Source organism: Homalodisca vitripennis, chromosome X (assembly GCF_021130785.1).
Source record: "Homalodisca vitripennis isolate AUS2020 chromosome X, UT_GWSS_2.1, whole genome shotgun sequence".
In the NCBI taxonomy this organism is placed as follows: domain Eukaryota; kingdom Metazoa; phylum Arthropoda; class Insecta; order Hemiptera; family Cicadellidae; genus Homalodisca; species Homalodisca vitripennis.
In genome coordinates this window covers 112,166,733-112,192,060 of record NC_060215.1, presented here as the reverse complement: position 1 = coordinate 112,192,060, position 25,328 = coordinate 112,166,733, and the positions used below count along the sequence as shown (strand labels likewise).

Genomic DNA, 25,328 nt, shown 5'->3' with positions numbered 1-25,328 from the left:
TTACAAAGATGAAAATCGTATTATTGGCTTCAGGAGAGACCGCTGATGATAACGGTATATAATTTTTGTATGTAAATACAAAAATGTAATTTTGAAATACTAAATACCTATAAAACCAATTTTAATTCATTATCATGGTGTATTAAACATTTCAGTAAGCGAGGAAGTTTTTTATTTTTTGGTTAGGAACATTTTTCCTGTGGCAAAGTTTTAGACAAAGGTATAAACTTTATTTTTTGTTCCAAAGAAATTTTTCTCAGTTTACTAACTTCGCTGGGAAATGCGTGCAAACCTAAATTATTGAAATCAAACACGCAGAGCGATGCGTGCGCCGTGCGTATACACACAATTTCTACTCAACTTTTTTTAATAGCAATACTTTACTTTCTATTATTTTTATCATTACTCAACTATAGTACTATGTATTGTAACCATAGCGAAAATTAAATAAATATTTTAAGTTTAATAAAATTAACCATGCTTAAAACAATCTGTTTCGCCTTCCTTAGCAACATTATTTTAAATATAAACATTTTAAACACGTGTAGTAATATAAATAATAAAGAAACATTTTTAAGTAATTATTATTAAACAAGTGACATTGTTAGTATATACTATTACATAATCACAGTGAAATTATATGTCAGTCCCTGGTTGATTTGATCACTTGGTGGTTCCGAGTTACTTGCTTTTAATCTTTGTCAATGTCACAGTCACTGTCGCTGTTTTCACTGCCTGATGAGTCTTCTCTAAGTTTATAATAAATGGTTCCATTATGTCATCTCTAACAATTTCTTTAGCCCAATCGTCAGACTGCAAATGTGTCTCAGTCAATGCTTGCCTCGTACTCCGAAGCAGAATGGACCGAAGAAAACAAACTGCAAATATCGGCTGAAATTGGATCAAAGCTTCTTTTACATAATGCCGAATTACAAAAAGAGAACTCTATTCTAACCCACAAAATGAACTCAATGGAGGCAAAAATTGAGGATCTTTTTAACACAATTGACTCCCTAACTGTGAAGGAAGGGATACTATTGGACAATCTACATGCTATGGAGAGACAATTAGAGAGAGAAATAAACTTAAGAATTGAGGTACAGAAGACTTTTGAGGGACACGATGAGAAGCAACTGCAGACAATTGATTCCCAAGAGAGGAAAATTGTAACGCTTGAGAAGGAACTCTTATCATTGAGGTCTGAAGCTGGGGATATCCCCTCCACTATTCGGCAAGACGCATCTAGTGAGCGATTTTTTCCCACGATATCTCCTAACGCGGCACTGGTGACCATCGAAAAAAGGACAATGAAAGCTGACCTATTGGCATTGGAGAAGAACTACCAGTCCCTATATTCCTTCTGCCATGACTCCCATGAAACCCTTAAAGAGAGGAACCCAGAGCAGTCTCCCACGACTAACTTCACTCTTGCTGACAAGAGTATTATGAACAAGCCTAGCGATGAACCCTCAAATAAATCTGTCTGTAATCCTCCCTGTAACGCAAGGATACGTCCCTTGGGCTGTTGAAGAATTTTATCACCAACACTTAGATTTTTACATTAATTTAATAACAGTTGTAGCAGCTGATGATTCTGAAGCATTTAGACATGAAACTCTTGAACACGATCCATCTGTAAGTCGGATAGAGTTTTCCCACATCACACCACCTGTCCCTGCCAATGGCGTTTTGCTAGCTGTCAATTCAAATCCGTCAGCAAAGTCTTTTTTAGACCCAGTAAGGAGCTCAAGGCACAGACGATAACAGATTCTCCTGATAATTCTTACAAGACTCTCATCTCAGAGCCTAAGCTAGCTAACGGTACCATGAATCTAACCATATTCCATCAAAATGTAGACCGGATACAAAATAAAATTGAAATATTGAACCACACTCTCCTTCAGCTGAACCCAGACCTCGTAGTTATCACAGAACATGGAAACTCACCTGAACAGATCTTGAACACTAAACTGATAAATTTCTCTCTGGTGGCGGCTTATTGTAGGGAAGATCGCATGAAGGGTGGAGTTGCGATCTACAAAAATAATAGCTTGAAGAATGAAACATCTAATCTGGAACTAGAACACCTTAGTATTCCTCTTGTTTGTGAGGTTGCTGCAATGAGGATCACGCTGAGCAACTCCAAAGTGTTGCTTATAGTGGGGATTTATCGACCTCCTTCAGGTAGTCTAGCCCACACCAGACAAGCTCTTGAGATACTAGCGGAGATCCTGGATCTACTTCCTACAAATAATAATTCGCATGTCTTACTCATTGGGGACATAAACATTAACGATCTCGAATCAAAAACTGAGAGAAGCATGTTAAATGAACTCCTGGCATCTTTTTCCATGGTAAGAATACAACTTCCACCAATCAGGATCACCCCAACTTCGGCTACCTCTATCGATGCCGTTTGTACTGACTTGAACTTGGACCAAGTAACGGTACGGGTGGTTCCTACTGGAATCTCGGACCACACTGGACAGCTGTGCTCACTGCAGCTACCGATCTCTCTCAAGAAACCCACCATTGTATCCAGAAGAATCACCAATCTCACCAACTTGACCCAGTTAAAAAATCGTTTTGCTCTGGAATCTTGGGATCATGTATTAGGCTGCAGTGACACGAACGATGCATATAACAATTTCATTGCAACAGTCACATTGATCCTTGACCTTACTTGTCCTCCGAGAAAATCTAGGAGTGGGAGAAACAAAAGAAGAGAAATTTTCTGCAGTGAAGAGGTCAGAGAATTGAAGAGAAGGTTCTTGGAAGCCAACAATCAATATCTTCTCAGTGGAGGCCATGGAGATAAAATAAGAGCGAACACCTTAAAAAAGTCATATGACCTAAAACTAAAAGAGCTTCGTCGCACCTTTAACTCCAACCACATCAGCACATCCGATAATAAAAGCAAGGCCATCTGGGATGTAATTAACTGCGAGCGAAACCCTAACAAAGTCCCACAAACTGAAGTAAAATCCTTGTCTGTTGACGAAGTGAACATCACGGATCCTAATGAAATTGCTTCCTGTTTTAACCAGTTTTTTGTCGATATTGCGGAAAAAACTCTTCAGTCTTCGGCTGTTGCCTCAGGTCACTCACCTCCTACTCCAACTGTCGAGGAAGTCTACAACGGCCTAGTAAAACTGAATGAGTTTACAGCTACAAAAGAGGCGGAATTGATTAGGACAATCGACTCTATAAAGCAAAAACCCTCTGCTGGTTTGGACGAGATCTCTTCCAGAATGGTTAAGTTCTGCAGGGAGGAGCTTCTGGTGCCACTTGTACACATATGCAATCTTTCCTTTCAGCAGGGACGTTTCCCTTCTAAACTAAAAGTGGCTAAGGTTTTTCCTCTCCATAAACGAGGGAAACAAGAGGACATGGGCAATTATAGGCCAATATCGTTGGTTCCAACTTTCTGAAAGATCGTCGAGAAGATTGTCATAACAAGACTATTTCATCACCTCAATATAAATGGCCTTCTTACCAAATGTCAGAATGGTTTCATGAAGGGTAGGTCGACACTGACAGGTTGGGTGGAACTTCTAGAGGACATCATCGACAATATAGAGAATGGCTACTCCGTCTCCGGGATCTTCGTCGACATGAGTAAGGCTTTTGATTGCATAGGCCACGAATAGATTCTATCAAAACTGAGCTTCCTGGGAATAGATGGAAGGGCTCTCTGCTGGTTCTCTGACTATCTGGAAGACAGGTCACAAATTATGGAAATTTCTCACGTCACTGGGGGAAGTTGTGCAAGTCAAGATCCTGTCCTCTGCCTGTACGCAGAGGTGTGCCTCAAGGATCAGTGTTGGGTCCTGTTATGTTTATATTGTTTACTAATGACTTACCATCTTATGTCAACCCCTATGGCAATTGCTATATGTATGCCGATGATACCGTCATCTTATCATCAGGGAAGAATGTGGATTCAGTTGAGGTCAATTCCTTCATTGCTTTGAGTGTGGCCTCTGACTACTGCTCCAGGAATGACTTGGTTCTAAACGAGGAAAAAACAAAGCAGTTGCTGTTTGGACCAAAGAAAAAGCTAATATGTGGTATCCCAAACCTTCTGATCACAAACAACACCAAACACCTGGGTGTTGTTGTGGATGTCGACCTCTCTTGGAAGAATCATATAGATTGTCTTTGCAGGAGACTTAGCACTGCCTTATTTGCCATTAAAAGAATTGTAGCTGTGGGAACTGAGGAGGCAGTCAGAGCGACTTACTTTGCCTTGTTTGATAGCCACATGACCTATGGGATCGCTTTGTGGGGTGGATCGTCCTGCTTCAATTTGGAGAGAATCCTACTTATTCAGAAGAGGGCGATTAGAGCAATGGCTGGACTGGGATTCCGTGAAGGCTGTAGGGAAACCTTCCGTAAGTGGGAAATCCTAACCGTGGCATCAGCTTACATCTTGGCAACTATAATGGAAGCCTGCAATAGCAGCTCACCGATAAATTCATCTATCCACCAGCACCGAACCAGGAATGCCAACAATTTCAACCTTCTTTCTCATCGCACAGCGCTGTTTGCGAAGAAACCTTCCTACGCAGGTTCCAGATTCTTCAATCTCCTTCCGGATGAGCTGAAGAAATTAAGGGATTTCACCTTCAGACGACACCTGAGGAGGTGGTTTGTGCAGCGGCCATTCTATGCAGTGAATGAGTTTCTCTATTGGAAGGACAATGACCTAACTTTTGCAAGTCTAGTCTAACTCAACATGTATTTGAAATTTGAAGACTGTATTGACGCTTATCAAATCTTGATGATTGTGAATAAAAGATGTTCTCTCTCTCTCTCTCTCTCTCTCTCTCTCTCTTTCTCTCTCTCTCTCGCCCTCTCTCTCTCTCTCGCTCTCTCTCTCTCTCTCACTCTCTCTCTCACTCTCTCTCTCTTTCTCTCTCTCTCGCCCTCTCTCTCTCTCTCTCGCTCGCTCTCTCTCTCTCTCTCTCACACACACACACACACACACACACACACAATTTCCCCAATCGACAGCGGTGACGTTATCTAACTTCTTAACTGAGTTTTTCACCTTTTGACATGTGTTTTTTTTTTTTCATTTTTATATGAACTACCAGCTTCCTCCATTTTCAGTATGTAACTACACTCACTAACTAGTCAGACAGTACAATACGACTGGCACTGGCACTGGCAGGGTGGCGTGTGGAAGCTGCTGCGTCGGCGCGACGCTTGGATTAGGCAACAATGTGCACACAGCGTTGCCAATTTGTACCTGAGAGCGACCGATTCTCGACCTTCCTCCGCTTCACCGGTCCCATACGTGGCAACAGCGCAAATCCACCCACCCGTCTTATTTGGTGGCCGTGACTGTAAGTAGTAACAGTTCACTTTGTATTACGTGTCGTAGCGCAGTCTGGCGGATCCAATGTAAAACACTCCAACATCAACAACAAATTTATTATTAAAAAATTTATTAAATAAACTATTTAAATTGGACCGAATTGTGAATCTAAACCATTCTCGGATCCACCTGAAGACACACAAAAAGTTTCATTAAAATCGGTCCACCCGTTTAGGAGTTCAGCCCCATACACACGCACACAAGAAATATATATATATATATATATATATATATATATAAAGATAAAGATATGTTACCCGTGGTTTCACACAAAAATTAAAAAATAGTGGTTCATAGTCTACTAAGATAAATAACTTATTATAGGTATTATTTGATATGATGGTATGACATTATGATGACCCATATAAAAGAAAACATCATTTTTGAAAAGCAGGAGTGAAATACATAGCTACAACACTAGACAAAGAAATAATTTAGACGTGACCCACTGCCGACTCACCAAGACAAAGACAACTGACCCCTTCCAAATTGGAGTAATGACAGTTCAACAGAAAGGATAAAACGTCTACCACAAAATAACTTTAAAAACAAGATAAAAATATTCTGGAAGAGGAACTTTATTGTATGTCAAACTTTAAAAACACAAACTTTGATGAATATCCACAACTCAAAACCAATTTTCAAAGACTTTAATATCAACATATTATTTCAAAGTGCATTGACGGTTTTACTGCCTTTGGCTTATTCAATACAAAATTCTTCTATTCCATCCTATGATATTTTTTCAAACATAAGTAGGCACACATATTATTTCAGTGTTTATGCTTAAGACGTTCAGAGGTTGAGGGACTGACATATATCAGGTTTTGAGCGTATTTCTGTTTTGAATTAATTGTATTTCTGATACTACACCTGAGTTTACCTTGTTGCCCCGATCAAGAAAATAAATGCATAGGTCTCAGAAAACTAGTTCGGTAAAAAACTGCTTATTTCCATCCCTTAACTACTTCCAATCTAAGATATTTCCATTGCCATCGTTGAGTTTGTCTTGTTTTTCCGATTAAGAAAATATGTTTACACGCTTAGGAATAAGAAGCCTACCGTGATCAAAAAGTGTTTCCTTCTCGCTGTTTAAAATCACTTCTATTATACAGTAATATTTTTATGACGCTACAGTTGAGTTAGTCGGAAAGTACTTTTAAATCTTTATCAGTGTTAAATTAGGCTAATGGTGTTTAAACTAATTTAATGAATGTGTCGTTTGACTGGTATTTGGTGTTCCGATCATATATTTTTTGGGTTGTTTAAACACGTATTTGACAGAAACAGTTAAATAAAAAATAATTGAATCATCACAAATTAGAGCTTTGTGGTATAATGGTAACATACTAGTCCAGAAAGTGAGAGATCCAGGTTCGAGTCTTGGTGCAGCAATTATTTTGTGATTCAGTCTTTATTGAAATTATATACATTTATATAATACGTAAGTACATTACGGTAAAAAGTACATTAAAAAGTACAATTAAAAGTACATTAAATGTTTTATTCAGTTAAGATCGGACTTTGCCAATAACAACGTACAGAACATAAAGTAACTGAGACCAATACAAAAAATGGATCCGAACTTTTATATTTAATTTAACACCATTTCAATTAACATTAGTTTGAATATGCAAAAAAAGATTTTACTATATGAAGAGTCCTCTTAGGAGCATGTTCTTTCAAGTCACAGGCCTAACAGAACAGGAAAGTACTAAAAGAAAATTACTACATTTGTAGTAGTCCTTATAATGTATAATCTTTAGAACATTTGAGCATTTATATTAAAATTAAGGCATTTAATTGTTAAATAAGGTTATCTAGATGAACACATTCAAAATATTATATTTTGGAGTCCATATATAATGTAATACATTATAAACTTACACACACTAAATCTTTATCAATAAAACAAGGAATTCAAACCATTTTTATAAAAAGAGGCTGATCCCCTCTTAAGCCTTATGCTGCCCATCCTTATGGGACACTGGCCTAAAAAAAGTGTTATGGCCACTGACTCTCTCTAACTGCACTACCTGCAATGATCCAAAGTGCGACGATATCTTAGACCATTCTGCCATTGGCTCTCTTGATGAATGGCTTAAAAAATATTATACATTTTAATAAAAACATTCTCAGATTTCATTCAAAGTTATCACTCCTAATTGAGCATTTCTTTCAAAGCAAAGATTATATGATTGTTGTACATATTTTGTAAGCAATTTGCCTTATCTTCATGTTCATATGTTTGTACCTTCTCTGCAATTTTACCATTAACCTTTGTCAGCTGATAAGTTGTGCATTGTTCTTTTTGCAAACAATAACTGTAGTGCAGGTTTTGCCATCGTTAAAACTTAATGTAATAATTTTAAAATAGCTAATGTAGTAATGAATAAATAAATTATCGCTAGCAGCTGACTCTGAGTTAAGGTCAATAACGGTTTTGAGAATCCTTCACAATCACAAGACGCATCCCTAAAAGGTATCGTTACATTAGGAGCCTAGCGAAGATGAATATCTTCCGCATATCATTTTTGTTTATGGGCTCAAGAGAGGCCCAATGATGGAAGCCTCCTACTTCTTTAATGATATGTTCTGGTGGTATGAGGTGATACTTAGAAGTATCGGTGAGGTGAATTGCCGTAACAAGCGTTATTGGTCCTTTGAGAATCCACATTGGATGTGTGCAGAAGACAATCAAAAGTTATGGACGCTGAACACATTGTGTGGCATAATTGGAAGCAGGCAGAATAATTGGCCCCCACTTCTTTGAAGGAAATGTAAATGGACATATATACAATTATCTCCTTAACAATGTGTTGCCTAACCTACTGATGGGTCTTCCGAACAAAGAATGTGGCTACAACAAAATAGCGTCTCTCCGTATTATGCTGTTGCTATTCATAATACACTTAATGAAGAGTTTCTTGATAAATGGATAGGACTGGGTGCAACAGTTAGTTATTCCACCCGTTCTCCAGATCTGACCTGTTTGGACTACTAACTTTGAGGGAGATTGAAGTTTATGTGTTTTATACTATGAGATCACCAACTAGAGAGGATATGATGGAAAGAATAAGAAATGCAGTAGCTTCCATTTCTCCAGAAGAAATTCAGCGTTCAGTAAACAGCTTCGGAGGATGGGTGGAGCTTTCTATTCCAAATGATGGGAAAAAGTTTGAGCACCTGTAAGGTGTTGGTGGGCTTGATGAAGAACTTTTACAGTAGTGTTTAAGTGTCCTATTACAATTTATCGCAGAATGAAATTCTTTAAATAATTTTAAATTGTTATTTTTCTACAGAACTGAAACTACTTGAGATAAAGTCAAAGTTTATATACAAATGTTTATAAGTTTTTATACTACCTTTACTTTGGTGTAATCAAAACCATACTGTTGTATTTAATATTTTTTAGCTGTAAAATTTTTTTATTTTCAAAATGTAAATAATTTTTTAATGTCAAACGTTTTTTGGAAATAAACTTTTTTGTTATTTTTAGAAGGGTAGGTCCTCAACTATTTTGGGTAACATTTGCAGTTTCATAAATTGTTCAATAAAGTAACAATAAAAAAACCTGTTAAAGCTGTTTGTTTTTAATTTTTAACAGTCTGTACATTTACAGCAAGATATATTGAAAAGTTTATTTTAAACAGTTTCTGTCAAGAAGCTTTTAAAATGAGGTACCACAAGCTCCACATTTACATTTAAAATTTTCCCAAAAATAACCGTTAGTCCCCAAAAACAACACATACAGAATCGTTGGCCACAATATAGGGGTGGGGGGTGGGGGTGTGGTATCTTTCAAACGGAGTTTCTATCTTTACTTGTTATACTGATTGTAGCAGACTATAGCAGATTGTGAAGGTTATATAACAGTATAATCAATATAACCCAGGCGGTCTGGTTTAATCTGTATTTCTATTTGTAACAATTAGTTTTATCTACAGTCTATCTACACAAACTAAAGAGAGATCACCATAAATCTAATTTATAGCATATACTTACACGAGAAGGTATATAACAGTAATTTATAACATACACGTAATAACACATCAAAAGACAGATGGAGCACTGACAGATCACCCCTTAGCAAATCGGTCAGTAGCGACAACCTGTAGAATGAAATACTACTGTAATTGATAGAACGTTTCTTCCACTACAAAGTAAGTATTTATTTTATTGCTATTTTTGCAATAAACAACTACTAAAACAAATGTTTTTTTTTTATTGAGTATACGTTTTAATACCATTTTCTAAATTACCGCTAGTAAGGGTTTACAGAAAAAATATATTGTAAATGAACTGGATCACTAAATAAAACTGATGACATAAAATGGAAGAAAGATTATTTCCTATTGCAAATTAAATACCACTAAATTACCAATATTTTTAACGTCAAACGGGTGAATAGCTGTAATTGATTAAACATAATGTGTTTTGTGAGTTCCGCGGTGTTGATTGGCAGAAATAATACAGCTTCCATAATAATTATATTATATCATATTATATTAATAATATATGAACAATTATTGTTCATATATTTGGGGTGGAATGATCAACAAGGTTTATTTTTTTCTGCTATTCCACTATTCACAGTCTTATTTACGCCTGTCAGTCTATCAATGTTGTTTCTAGGATGTTTCAGACATACGTTATATCAAAATAGTAAGACGTTAATCAAGATGACAGGACAAGTTTCTTATAATAAGTCGCGCGATGTTTTACGTCTGCAATATCTGATCAAGGCTTTTTAAATAAAATCAACTTCGTGAAGGCAATTTTGAGAGAATTTCGATAAACTTCTTATAATTTATGTGTCATAAAGACACATACACATGTTGAGATTCTACCATTACCTCTTATCACGTATACTTACTGAAATATTGTAGGGCGCTTTTTAAACGAACCAACGTAATGACCAATATGAGACTCATATCATTCAGGGGTGCACCGAAGGGGGGTGTTGAACGGGACCGCCCCCCATTTTATTTCAAAAGAATCGATTGCCTAAGAGCCGCACCCCAGGAAAGCCGGAGAGTCCTGCCTGAACTGATCACACTATACACCTTCAGTTGAACCCAGTACGGCAAGCGGTATTTTTATGTTTAGTGAATTACTTACAATGCTTGTTATGTAATTGAAATTTCCTCCAGTGATGAAGATGCGAATTCCATTGTTGCTTTATTGGTAGTCTTAACTGGTAACAAGAAGCGGCGAAAAAATGCGAGGGATAACCAACGTGGCGAACAGTACCAAATTGGTATAGGACTTTTGTAATAAATCGGTTATTGTGCCATTGAAATAAAATAAATTATTGTTATGTATAATGACATCGTTATTTTCAGCAGTTCCCTCGTCACACAAGTTTCCTGGCCATCCACAAACTGTAGAAGATTGTAATACCAGAGTCTTGAGACATATATCTCGTCTAGAGAAGAACCGGGATTCGAAGAATCCCTCCCCTTCTTTAGTTCTGTTCTGTAGCTGCTCCTCAAATTGTTTTTATTTATTTATTTTTTTACAGTAGATTTTGTTTTACCTGTTTCCGTACTTCAACAAGCCGTACGTAAGACGTTTCTTTCTCGTCCTATCGTGTTACTCCGATGATTTTATTTTCCAGAAACACGGTTCACTTTCATAAAAACAAATGAATTCCTCGATATAATGATTTTCTTTTTCTCGCGACATGTTGTCTGAACAGCCTACGAGAACTGTGTCAACTACGCTGGCTAATAGTATTTAGTATTAGTATTTTTCTTCTTCTTCTTTTTTTGCTAAGAAGAACAATTGTGTCGGAACTTTGAAAGCAGTCATAATAAAATATATAAATATAAACTTAATATGTATCTTAATTTGCGTAATACACGGCACTACACATATAATAATTCAATTTCGGTCAAAACAATTTTAATTTTACCGTAACGCAGCAAATACTAAAGTGAGGTTAGATCTTACTATTTATTATAGGTTTTACCTGTACAGTGTACTTTCAGTAACCACGCACAAAATGTACTATTACTGATTTATATTCATAGGTTACAGAGTACTCCTAAAATAGTACAATTACATGTTCCAGCTACTGTTACTGCTAAACGAGTCTGATTACTTTGTAGCAGGAACGGCAGTAAACGCGTACAGTATCTGTATCGTAAAATTACCTGTAGCAGTAACCTGTAACGGGTACTTTCGGTTATACTCTCGGGAGAGACGAGTACCCGGTACAAAGTATCTGTTATAGTAGTCCCTACGTGATCAGCTGTCACAGTAGTGACTGAGTTTCTGCTGTAGTGACAGTAGCTCTGAGCAGTTCTGTACTGTGTTAGTTCTTGTTAATCGTTGTCACCACGAAGCTACACCGCCCTAGGGGCAGTCTGGCGATTTGAGCGTTAAAACGAGCAGTTACCGGTTAAGTAATAAAACTTAATCAGTTTGATATGTGTTAAAAATTAAATGTTTAAAATAATGGTTTTTACAAAATAACACGCTCAAGTTAATGACTCTTAGCTCCATAACGTGACCAGTGTCGAATTTTGTGAACCACTAGGTCAAGAATAAAAGATGGTAATTTAATAACAACTTTATTTTCATAATATTATAAATTCTAAAATTACATATTCAATTACAGTACACTTGTATCTATCTTTTATAAAAATTTGGTCTTAACCGGATTTTACAGTTTTATATGTAGAAACGCAAAAATACAACAACTATATTTTAATATAACTCCCGTTGTTGTAGCTTATCAGGTAATTTGTGGTAAACTTTCAAACTCGGATATCTATAATATTACTCATCCGAGAGTAGACATCAAAATTTAGCCTTGGTCTTTATTTGTGATTTCAACTTTTTCGTGCAACATTTTGTTCATTTTATAATTAAATTTCGTTTTAGTTAAATATACTTCATTTAAACTGTATTTGTTTCAGAATATTTTAACTATCCCTATATAAACTTCCTGATGATAGGCGATAGAGTGGTATTACTGTAAAATGTACACTCTGACCTGATCTGTGTCCTTTTAATAGTTCAGAAGTACTATAAAATAACAATTCTATAACCTAATACTTCAAAATGTTCTTGGAAGGAGGGCTCCTAATGATATCGGGAGTTTCAATGTTCCCGACTTCTCTGTGTTCGGGAAACCCCCCAGAGAAGATTTCTGGGTGCGGCACTGACATCACTTGCCCTTTTTAGTTAATCATTTGAGGGGCAGGCGATCCCTGAGCTTTTCAGTCTGTCCCAAGAAGTGGATGGTCGGATAGAGGGCCGAATGGGCTCAAATCCAAGGGAACATTTTTTATAGTTTTACGATTTGGGTTCTTAGTCTCGAAAGAAATCGATGGTCAACCACGCTAGGTTTGATAGTAAATTTTCTGATATTATATTTTTTCCCACATTGATAAACTTAAAACCATACGACAGGCGCATAAATATTTATTATATCACCGTCAAAAAATTAAATCTAGAAACTTAAAGACGCTATTTTTAGGATCTTTATATTATTGGCTGACATTGATTTAACGAGTTTGTGACCTTAGAAAATGCAAATCGGCTCTTGGCTCTCGGACTGTAACATACTATCGGATCCATTTTAACTGTAGTAAACACAAATAGAAGTGGCGCAGGGTGGGTCAAGCTTGGAAAATATATGTTATAGAATATATAATATATAGCAGAATTAAATTTTGATTGAAATCGTTTGACACTATAATGACAAGTTTTTAAAGTATTTAGATTTTACAACCTGAGAAAAAATTCGGTCCTAATTCAATTGCCCGCTATGTAGACAACGTTTGTTGGTCTGTTGAATAGTTCCAATTAAATTGTCTAAAAGCTTGACAAAGACCCATCAGTTCTATTTGAGTTTACTCTAGTAGACCGTCCTATATCGACGAAATCTTAAGATAAATCTTATTTAAGATCAATCTTTACAAATAGCAAACACGATCGATATGAATGTAAATAAAAATGAGGAAGTACAGGAGTCTGACCAGGGTCTTGTAGAAGTTTCATGAAAATGGGTTGGACACAGTAGCGTAAAATACACGCATTGCGGGGGGCTGCATGTCAAGGGGAGCGATACGGGGTGATCAAAAATGAGGAAATTTTAATAAAATTACTAAAAATGCACTCCGATTACACCACATTACTCTTTTAAACGACGAATATTACTGTTTTCGTTATAATGATTTATAAAAATGTTTCTAAATAAACGAAAAACTCACGAAAAAATCCGAGACTATTTGTTACAGCAATAAGGGAGCCTTCAAAACTAAAACAGGCAATTTGGTTACCGAACCACCACCGCGTCACGCGCCGGCGCCTATCAAGTGTATTCACAGACCGTAGTGTGTGTGCGGCATTGTTTCATGTTGTGACTTGAATACTTCCACCCCTCCCCGCCCATTCCTTCTTAGTTCATTTTCAGTATTTATTGGTCTTTTGTTATGTTTACCGCACTTCTGGAAAGAATAGTCATAGTTGTATCGTGGACATTGAACCATTATTTTGGTATTGATACAATGAAATCTGTCCCAAACCTGCAAAAATATTTAGCTTGTTAAAACCTGACATCGGGCTCTACATTAAGGACGGAGTCTATCTTACAAGAAAAGATAACACTTTCATTTTGAGTTCTGATCCACCTTCTGAAGCCCAAAAGACCTTTTCCTAAACACACAACAGGCAAAATATATTTTACCAGTAATGTTTTGCTCCGTTACTACAATATCTGAGGAATAGGCGAGCGCAGCGAGCCCGTAATTATTGCAAATAGAATCCAAGAGGTGCTAAATCAGGACATGGATACGATCAAGACGCTAAATAAGGAACCCATTAGTCTAATGGGATGCTTCTACAAGGCTTGGACACGGCCACTGCACTGATTTAGCACTCAATTTCGTGACGTCATAGTGGATGCTATGACCAGGGGGTGCTAAATCTCCAGCGCACCACGTCAGCCACTTTTATACACAGCAGGCTTCGACCTACAGTCCTGCAATCGTGGTGTAGAGATCGCGTAAGTAAGTGTATTGAGACTATCATAGGCGCAAGACAAGGCTTTGTATTTAGTCATCTCCAATTTTTTTTTATATCACAGATGTTTTGGAGGGAGGGTGTTTTTTTGGAGGAGCGGGGATAAGAGGCACTTCATAGGGATGATTTTGTGTTAGTATTGACTTGAGCAAAGATCTAAAAAAGTTTATACACAATCTGAATAAATATGTTGTTAAGAGAAATTTAGGAATTTATGTTTAAAAATAAAAGTTTGTTATCAAGAAGAAAATAAAAACTGGTTACAAAGTGTTGGCTAATGTTGTGTATGCTGTCGATGTAAATATGTACGGGTAACTTTGAGTTACAAATTAGCGTTTTAATACATTTAAATATTGTGATTTAAAATTTAAAATGTTTATTATTTAATAGGGCGACGAGACAATAATTACCATTTTACTATGAGAGACCAATAGTTACACATTACTGAAGCATCAAGCGGCAGAACAGAGGAATCAGACCCTCGGCTATATGTACTTACTTTGTCCTCAGTTATAGACTACCCGCCTTGTATACGTCCCTCAACATGACATTGGTGTTTAGAAGGAGAGGGTGGCGGACACTTTCATTAGACCTTGGGTTGCTTCAACGCATAAAAAACGTTATACTATGTACAGTTTGGTAACAGTTATGGCAATAAAGACATACAAAAGTATGATATAGGCCAGGCAAATGAAGTGAAAGTGTATATGGACAAAAGATAAGGATGGGGAAGGCAACATTTTTACAAACAAATATTTTTCAAACATAATTTTCTTTTACATTTTTTCTTAATTTTCACTTAATTTACCGATCATAAAAAGTATAATAAATGAAAACATATTCGATGAAATACATTATATTTGAAACGTCACATAACTCTAGTCTCCGAATCCATTGCTACTTTGCACCAGATTAACAATGAGCGCTTCAGTTTCACTCACAAAGATAAAGGCTTCAATACAATCGTTGAGCACATGTACGTACCCATGGTTCATTGACCAAGTACAGACTACTTTTTTAGGTAACGCGCAACGGTAGAAGGGTGGAGGCGGCGGCCTATTGTTCGCTGAAGTGTCCCCTGCCTCAGGTAGTCAATGTACAGGGTTTTCTCTTAACTTTGTTATTTTGACTAATGGACGCGTAGATCGTTCAAATACTACAGCGTGCATTTGTTGCCCTTTTAACAGTATTGTCAACCTTGTACTGTATCGACTCTCCCCTTATTATGTCAAAAGGTAAGATCCTCGAACAGGTCAGTGGTCCCCGAGGACTGGCAGAATAAGATGACTAGATCTTGACTTAAGAATATGAATTATTTTATTTTATTGAAGTGAATCACAAGCATTCCTCTAAGTTTCCATAATTTATAACCATAGTTTGCATTGCTTGTATTTTGTATTAAAATTTGTATATCCATATTAGATGTAATACTATACAATTATAATAAATTACCTGAAGTGCATGCTCAATTAATGACTTTATCCGGCAAACAATTTGAACTCACATTTAGAATGTTTCATAAGCATCATATAAATGTTTGTTATAAATATTTTTGTAATAATGAAAGTATCTGTTTAAATTATTATTATAAATTTGTCTCATTTCCAAAAAATTTGGAAAAGTGTTAAAGACAGACAGTGTTGGCCTACTGAAATTTCATATTTCGGATAGGAACTAAGATAACATTTTCTGACTCCAACCAGGTCCGCGGGTATGTTTGTACGTTTATTACCGTATTTCTCGCATTTCGGACAACTGGATATTGACAGGTGCCAAATCAATCAATGTTTATTGCAAAGAAATTATTTAAATGTATATCAAACATCAATATTTAAAGATTCAGAGCTAAAAGTGTGTACATTCTCACCACATTACACTCAAAGATACAATTTAACATTCATACATCATTCAACCATTTCCAAATTTTGCACCTACAGCGCCGAAGATAATCTCCTGAATGCCTGGTCTTCTTTGAATACTCTCATCAATTGGTTGTTTGCACATGGACACCGCAATACCATTCCATTGGTAAGATGGAGGTAAATCATCTTAACCTGATGATATGCCACCATCAGAACCAGAGTTGCGTAATACTTGGCTAAAACCTCAAAACATAAATGCCCGAGGATAGTTTGGCACACATATTGTCAATGTGATCTTTCCATGGCAACCCTCGATCTAGGTGTATTCCAAGGAATTTAATGCTGTAGAATTCTTCCAGAATGGAATCAGCAAACATGACGACAGAGCCATTTTCTGAGTTTACAGCCCGCAGAGCAAAGTTCATGACATTGGAATGTTGAACAATTGTTGATTACAACAAAAGTCTGTTCTTCCAAATGGGATTTTTATTTTCCTATGAACAAAAAGTTGTGTTATCAGCATACTACACAAATTTCTATGCAGTAGTGATGACCCAATGTAATTTACATAAATTAAAAACGGAATTGCACTGAGAATTAATCCTATGGGACCTTAGGAATTAAAAAATGTACAATTTTTTATGACCCATAAAGGTCAAATGAATTGGATTAGGAAGCTGATTTGAGATTTGGACAACTTCAGTTCTGTCGCTTAGAAATTATCTAATCCACAAGTATGGCACGCCTAGGATGCTATATAATTCCATTTTTAGAGCAGAGTTTTGTTGCCAATACGGTCGAATGTCTTGCATAAGCCAAAAAACATACCTACGGTGATATTTCGTTTTTCTAATATCTCGAAAACCAAGTCGACCATACTCACAGCAGCATCTATAGTCAATTTACCTTTCCTGGACACAAAATTTTCATTTGTAGCTTTGTGTTTTTCTAAATATAGCAGCATTCTTTTAAAAATATTTATCCAAAAATATTACTCGTTCCTAGCAAAAATTGGACGGATTGGCAGTTTTTTTTAACTGGGATCGTTCTTTAAGAAAATTTAACTATCTTTCGTGGTTTTAAGGAGTGAGGAAAACCGCATTGCTGAAAAGACAAGTTAAAGAGTTGGGTTAAAGGTCCCAAAATATGCCTAGAGCATTATTTTATGGGACACATTGAAATCAAGTTGATATCATTTTAGCTTTTCCTGGGAGCTGCTGAATATTTAATCGAGCTCTTCTTCTTCAACGACATGTGCCAGTCCCATTGAGGATACATGAGATTGTAATGGTCGAGACGCGAAAAATCTGTGGAACTCATTTACCACCTCCTTTGCATAACCCAAAAGTTTCCCCCGATTTTAATTTTAATTTATTTACAATTTTTTTCTTTACTGTTGATGACGCCCCAGTTTTTAGATACGTATTCGAAGAAATTATTGCTTTAAAGACATTATATGTTTCCGCAGCTTGAATAACTCTTGGGTTTTTTATTTTTTTTTTTTTAATATAATTGAAATATTCGCTTGAGGTATGTTTTCCTTTAGAAACCATAAAATAAGACAAAAACCTCATTAGTGGTTTAACCTTTTAGGACCAACTCTGAAAGGAACGTGTTGAAAAGAGCGTCGAAGAGGAGTATTTTAGGCGTTATATTTCTTACGGTTTTGGTAATTTTAGCCTCCCTTTCAATTTTATTACCACTAATTATAACCTCTTGGTCATAGTGGGCCGAGATTGTTGTGTTACCTACAGACACTGCGATGCTTGGGGAACTGAAAATTATGTTGTCTATGGCTGTCTGAGGTATTGCAGTTACTTGATCTACAACTCAAGACCAAAAGACAAACTAATTTACACATTTTTTATAATTGGATGTTTGTTGTCCATCGTGTTAAAGTTGAAGTCGTCAGTCAGTCGAATTCTTGTCGCTGGTAGGTCAGGTCTGTAAGTAAGGATTCGAATTTGGAAAATAAATTTCTTCGTTTTCACTGGGAGATCTAAGATTCCAATGACACACAATTTTTAATTTTAGTCCAGTTGGAGTTTGATTGTGACTCTTTCACGATCTCGTTTGACAGTTTTTTGAGTTGAAAATGTGGAAAAAAGAACATTGAACTGAATAAATAAATTGTAACACCTCCTCTTTTAGAATGATGTCATTGAAATTTGGCATTGATGAACGTTTTCGTTATTGAAACAATTTTCGGTCACAATAAGGAAATATGTTCCTTGATCTTCACACATCAGTTGGATTTCATTGATTTTTTGTGTGGCCGGTTGACAATTTTGATGAAGCAGTCTTATTTTTGGAGCAACCGTCAATTTTCTGTGTCGAACGCGGGTGAGATCCCGAAAAAAGATACAATTACATTAGTTGTGACTGGCGATCCGCTGACAGCCTCCACATATGTGATATGCTTTTGTTTTGTAGCTGACTCCTCCGGGGGAATAGCGGGCGCTGGCACGGTGGCTGAAGAAGTGTCCACCACTGGAGCTCTCATGGAGCGAGACGGCTGGGCTGACCTCGCAGGTGTTAGGGAAAGGTCTCGGAGTGATGAGATAGGCCACGATAAAACCAGCCAAAAGCCGCTTCCCCATCATAGAGGGGTTGGCCGTGCCTCTTGAAGAACGTCCGGCTAATTCTCAGTCTCTCGAAATCTCAGTAGGCATGTGCTGTGACGAGCAGCCAATTCTCCGATAAAGGCCTTCACGAGTACGGTCTCCTCGTGGATAGGGTGGTCAGGGTCCAGGTCATGGTGGTGCGGCAGGGTGGCTAGCACAAGTTCGGCGCCGGCCACGTGATCGTAAACCAATATAATGTTAATGAGTTTTCCTATCCTCTACATAGTTCTAACACACCTGTCGAGTGTTACGGTCAACAGCAAAATCTGTGTTAGATGATGCGTTTATCATAACACCCTACAACTTTATGAACAGTAGTAGGGTACAATGTTATACAAACTGTCAGTAGTGCCGTTTTAAAAAGCCTGCTGTTTCAAGTCCTTAAATTATTTAAGAGCAATTAATTTTAAAGTTGAATGTAATATTTAGTCCTTTACAATAAGCCAAGGGTTTTGTTTAGGCGAATATATGGAGTAATATTAATATTGTCGTAATTGTGAGATTTGGTGGTTTTCTCAGACTCACTTATTTTATATTTAAATGAAATAAATCTGTATTAAAATTAATAGTTTAAAAAGGAAAACAATGTATCTGATTTAGAACCATGTTTAATGACGACCTGCAAAGTAGTAGCTTTAAAGTTTTTGAAGAAATTCCGACATGACCAGGCAAGGCAGGTAGTGGTGCACCCAGAAATCTGCTCTGGCGGGGGGGGGGGGTTGTACGGAACACCAGGGAGACAAGAGCATAGAACACCTCTATATCATAAGGGGGAGGGCTGTCCCGAGAAAATTTAAAAAAAAATACTAGGTCCAGAATCTTTATTTTATAGTACTTCTGAAATAATAAAATAACTATAAAGATCAGGTCGAGTATATAGTTTACGGTAAAACCACTCTACCGCAATCACAAATGATGAACAAAGCTAAATATTGATCTCGAATCAAATATTATAGATATTCTTGTTTGAAAGTTGACCACTATCTACATAATAGGCTACAATAACAGGAGTTAGGCCTATTAAACTACGAAACACACTTAATGTTTTGAACCTTTACATTATGAAATTCATTCGTTTTACATTATAGACCTGGACATTGTGGATCCGTACGATTTGAAATCCTAATTCTACCAAACTTAAATAAAATGGAGACTTTACGTGTTGAACTTGGGGTTTATAATACGTCATCAGTGGCAAGAAAACTAGGCAAGATTTTACTACCTGAACAGTAGGAACTCAGACTGGCACAACACAACGGTTTGAATTGATTTTGCCGTTGTATTCACTGAAATGTGTTATACACTAAAGTCCATCTCTTAACTGCAAAACAATCCATTATAATTAACAACTAAGTTTCTAATTGAAGACAAACCAAAGGTCATACTGAAACTTTCAAAACTCGATAATTTATCAATTAGCTGCAATTCTGTTCACTTATCAAATTTTAATTTTAGAGCGGCTTGTAATGAGTTAAAGTTCGGTATATTGCTTTACGACCCAAGACCTACCTATTGCAGGATCAAGTTTACAAACCTTATTTAAAATGCCTTAACAATTTTATACGTAAACAGTTGTAAATCGGCATATGATAAAAAATTACTGTTATTGTGGTTTCTTTCAAAATTTAATTGTTAGACTGTGATCATAATATTCTTACCAATTGTAGGATTTACTTTTAGATCACAAAGTTTAGATATCGTGTTTGAAAGTTAGCAAAAAACTATCTAGAGGAGCTGCGATAACGGAATTGCATTAAAATTTATCATATTTATTTCCGGGATACACTTATAAAGTGATTAATTAATTTTAAAGTAATAACTTGAAATCTTTATGTGGTTAAAAATGAAAAGGCATCAGTTTTTGGCGTTTCAGCTTCTATTTAACTACGGAGGTTTTAATAATTTACAGTGGCACACAGTGGCCTAAGAGTGGAGAACTAAGAAACCACAATATTCTTAGTTACTTCAAATTTAAAGTTTTGTATTTTCTTATCAAAATGATGTACAAACAACACATTTCAAGAGTTTTTAAATGCAATGGATTCAGATTTGATGTTCTATAAAAGCTTGAAAAGTCAGCAATACTATGACAATCCTCAGAGGCTAGCACTGGTTACGGTACCGCAATGCATTTCCAACGTAAACTCGCGCCCGTTTTAACATACAAATAAATGTGGTACCAGTGAAAAGATTAACTCTTTGGCATTTTAATTCCTTGTCTCTCTCTTTTTTTTACAGTAACGGCCACATTACATTACGGATATACTCGTATCCAGCCATCCGACAGCCCTGTCCACGAAACAGCTCTACTGGTCAACAACTATATTTACCAGCTGTGCCGCCTAATAAGGGCATCGAGTTGTATTTGAGCGCCGGAGACCGGCGGACTGTTGGACCGATGACTCCGTACACCTTCAGTTGAATACGGTCCGGCAAGCGGTATGTTTATGTGTAGTGAATTACTTGCAATGCGTGTTATATAATTGAAATGTCCTCCAGTGATGAGATGCGAATGCCATTTTGGCTTTATTGGTAGTCCTAAATGGTAACAGAAAACGGCGAAAAAAAACACGAGTTGTGGTGTAAACAGTGGTTGTCGAAGAGGGGTACGTATTCACATGTAAATTTCATAAGTGAATTAAAGGGAATCCCTAAGGATTGGCACAACTACCTTCAAATGGATGAAAGTGCGTACCTAAACCTTTTGTCATTGGTTGCTCCTTTAATTGAAAAAAAAACCACTGTGATGAGAAGTGCGATATCCCCTCATGAACGTATAACAGCAACCCTCAGATTTTTAGCTACTGAGAGGAGTTTTGAGGACCTTAAATATTCTACTTGTCATATCACCGCAAGCACCAGGCAAAATAATACCTGAAACCTGTGAAGCCATTTACAAAGTTCTACATAAGGGTCAATTGAAGGTAAGATAAACCATGTGTAACGTAAGAAAATTTATTTAATGGTATGAGTTACAAAGCATTATTGCTGCTTTATAAAAACAACAACTACTACAATTCAAAATAGATAGATCAAATAAGAATATTATTAAAACGTAAGAATCTGTCACTTCCAATACAAAAATAGAGTTTAAATAATATTTTAAAAACAATGTCATATGTAAACATTTAAGAAAAGTCATTGTATTCAGATACGTATTTAGCAAGTGTGGGGTTCACATTCTGTACCTGGCCATGTGGCAATTCCTAGTAAAAGTTCATATTCACTTGTGGGAGAGGGGAAGGGGTTAGGGGTGGTGGTTATAGGATTGGCTTGGGGTGTGTGCACTGTAACTGCTCGCGGTTGATGGATAATACTGATTGCCCGTAAAATTACTTAAATGTTGGAAATTTCCGGGTGGGAAGGGCTGGTACTGATGATATTGTTGTGGCATTTGATGAAAGAACACAAAGTTACCGTCTAAATTTCCACCATCGGCCTCAAAAAGAACATCATTGATGAATTTCTCCGCCCACCGACTTTGAATCGTTAGGCAATTCAATTCATCTTCAGTACTATAATTTTATCAAATCATCAGATCTTATCTTGTGTGTATTGAAATACTATTTAACGCTTGTCAAAACCTCATTTGTTGTTTTAGATTATCGCTTGCTTTTGTCTCGATGGTGCCCTCGGACGATCGAATTGATCAGCAGATGTTGCGGGTAAAGTAGGTAGGAGTTTAATGTTCTGTATTTCTAAGTCTTCACTGCGAACGACATCCCTCTGCCTCCATCTTGTTCTTCTATATTTGGACTGTCTGCATCTTCCTGAAAAAAGGAAAACCCTATTTACAAATTTATAATTTGTATATGTTGTGTGTGTGTTGGTGCGTACGTGTATCCGCGTGCGTGTGTGTTTTCACGCAATAATTTTTTAAATATACATCAGATTTGTTAAGGGGAATTTAAGATTTTAAGTACAAAAATTAGGTTGATTGTACCAGAGGGGTGGGTCGATATGGGGGTTTGTAATCTAAAAAGTCAGTTCTTCATATTGTTATTACTTTTTTTTACAGTTAACAATTGTGTTTTGTACCATTAAATAGTTAGAAACACAAACACTTTTGTATTTTAATAACAACCTTAGACCTGGTAAACTCTTAATATATATTATGTAAATATTAGGCATATAAGACATAGACAAAAGGAAATGTACAAAGAATTAGTTTCTTGAAAACTGAAGTTTTAAAAGTAGACATCTGAATAAAATACAAACGATTTTTGTCCCATTATATGCTAAACATTAAAAATTTATTTCCCTACATATATCAAAAATATTATTTTGAAAGCCACGTAATTCTTCTGTATGTTGATATATACATCTATTCCTGTAGAAGATGTTTTTTTTACAGTAGATTTCGTACAATTGGAATCTACCTATTCCACACTTCAACAAGCCCTGCGTAAGCCGTTTCTCTCTTCGTCCTATCGTGATACTGCTATGTTTTATTTTTCTATAAACACGATTCACTTTCATATACACTAATAAATTCCTCAAGACACTGATTTTCTTTTTCTCGTGACATATTGTCTAAACAACCTACAAGAACTGTGCAAACAACGCTGGTTCGCAGTCAGGTGGCCGGAATTCCCCAAACACCCACGAATTGTTCAGGCACGACTGTCCGGCTTGACGGTATGTGTATGGCGGCCTTAACTCCGGGTCGGCACACTCCGTTGTGAGGTCACGAACGGTGGCTGAGAAACTGACTGACTGTAACGTATTGCGAGGATCCGCACTCGCGCTCTCTTATTGGCCTACTTCGGTATCCATTGCTCAAAATGTATATAATAATAATTCTTTTATTGCATTTGGACAATAAGACATTGCATTGCAAAAGTCAGGTTTATATTATTCGTTAAAATCCCTACTATACACATTCATACTTACATTACTCATTCAAACATACATCTCTTGCGCATTCATGACAATATTCATTCAACATGAGACTCGGGGCTCTAACTAATTCAATGTTATTTAAATTTTGATTCTGATAATCCCAGCAGCCAGCCATAAACTCTTCGACAGAATAAAACGCATTCGACACCAGTAGGCGCTTCAGAAGAGCTCTAAACTGGTTTAAACTATCTGACTGTATAAAACCCTCAGAGAGCCGATTGAGAAATTTGACTCCAACCTGTGACGGCAAAAGCCTGCGAAAGCTACCGTTCTATGCTGTTGTGCACGGTAACTTTCCCTGCCTCTAGTTTCATAGGAGTGAAAGTCAATACCCCGCATAAGAACACACCATGATCGACAATACAGGGCAACCTCTAATATATAGAGGCAGGGCAGAGTCAGCAATTCAAGCTCCCTGATAGCATCCCTACACTACTCTTTGATGTTTATTTGGGAAATTATTCTAACACCTTTTTTTATAGTCTAAATACTCTTACTAGATTGTATTTGTACAGCTGCCCCAAAGTCTTAAACCATATGTCAGGTATGGATAAATCAGGCCAAAATAAGCCATTTTTAAAACTTTTTGTGAACAATCATTGGCAAGGTTACGCAGGGCGTAGATGCCTGAAGTAACACGAGCACATATATAGTCCACATGATTGTTCCAGTTTAGACACTTGTCGAGGTACATCCCAAAGAACTTGGTGGAGTCAGTATTCTCTAAGAGCTCATTTTCTGCAAAAACTTCCGGGTGGCTTACATCTTCATTTTGTCGGAGACAAAAGTTGATGACATTAGATTTTGTACTGTTTGTTCTTAAATTGATCTCAGAAACATTGTGAATGCAGCAATTGACAGCAATGAAGGATTCAATTTCAAGATTTTCTTTCGAGGTTGATTTTATGCAGAGAGTCGTATTACCGGCATATTGAATTATCTTTCCATTTTGGATCAATGAATTTATTCGATTTACATATAGAAGAAAAAGAACCGGCCCAAGAATAGATCCCTGTGGGGCTCCATGAACCAATTTATTTCTCCTCGACATGACACTTGAGACCTGCACACACTGGTATCTGTCTCTGAGTTAAGACAAGATTTATGAGGAAGACCCCGAATGCCTCAAAGCTCTAACTGGTGCATCAGTGTCTCATGGTGCACGCAGTCAAACGCCTTGGAAATGTCGAGAAATACGCTGAGCACATGTTCTCGACTCTCTAACCCATCGACAACATTAACCAGAAGATTAGAAATTTCATCGATTGTGGATTTGTTTCTCCTGAACCTAAACTGATTTGGACTCAAAATCTCAAAACACTCCAGGAATGTATTTAGCCCAATTAGGAAGGCAGCTTCGAAGACTTTACTGAATACCGACAGGATTGAAATCGGCCGGTAGTTGCTCATCTGACTGGAATCACTTTTCATAAAGATCGGTGTAACTTTAATAGTCTTTAAAATTGAAGTTAAAGAGCCTTGAATAAAAGTTTGTAAATTTGGTTAGGGGTGTCGATATAT

At 36.7% G+C, this 25,328-nt stretch overlaps 1 protein-coding gene across 1 annotated transcript; it reads left to right on the top strand.

Moving 5' to 3' along the window:
* Positions 1–1,826: 1,826 nt before the first annotated feature.
* Positions 1,827–3,431, top strand: LOC124369570. Its single transcript, XM_046827597.1, has one exon. The coding sequence runs from the start codon at positions 1,827–1,829 to the stop codon at positions 3,429–3,431; it is 1,605 nt and encodes a 534-aa protein (XP_046683553.1).
* Positions 3,432–25,328: the final 21,897 nt, after the last annotated feature.

What these genes read in the sequence shown, in the direction of transcription:
- LOC124369570 (XM_046827597.1), top strand. Translation starts at nt 1,827, where the DNA reads ATGAATCTAACCATATTCCATCAAAATGTAGACCGGATACAAAATAAA.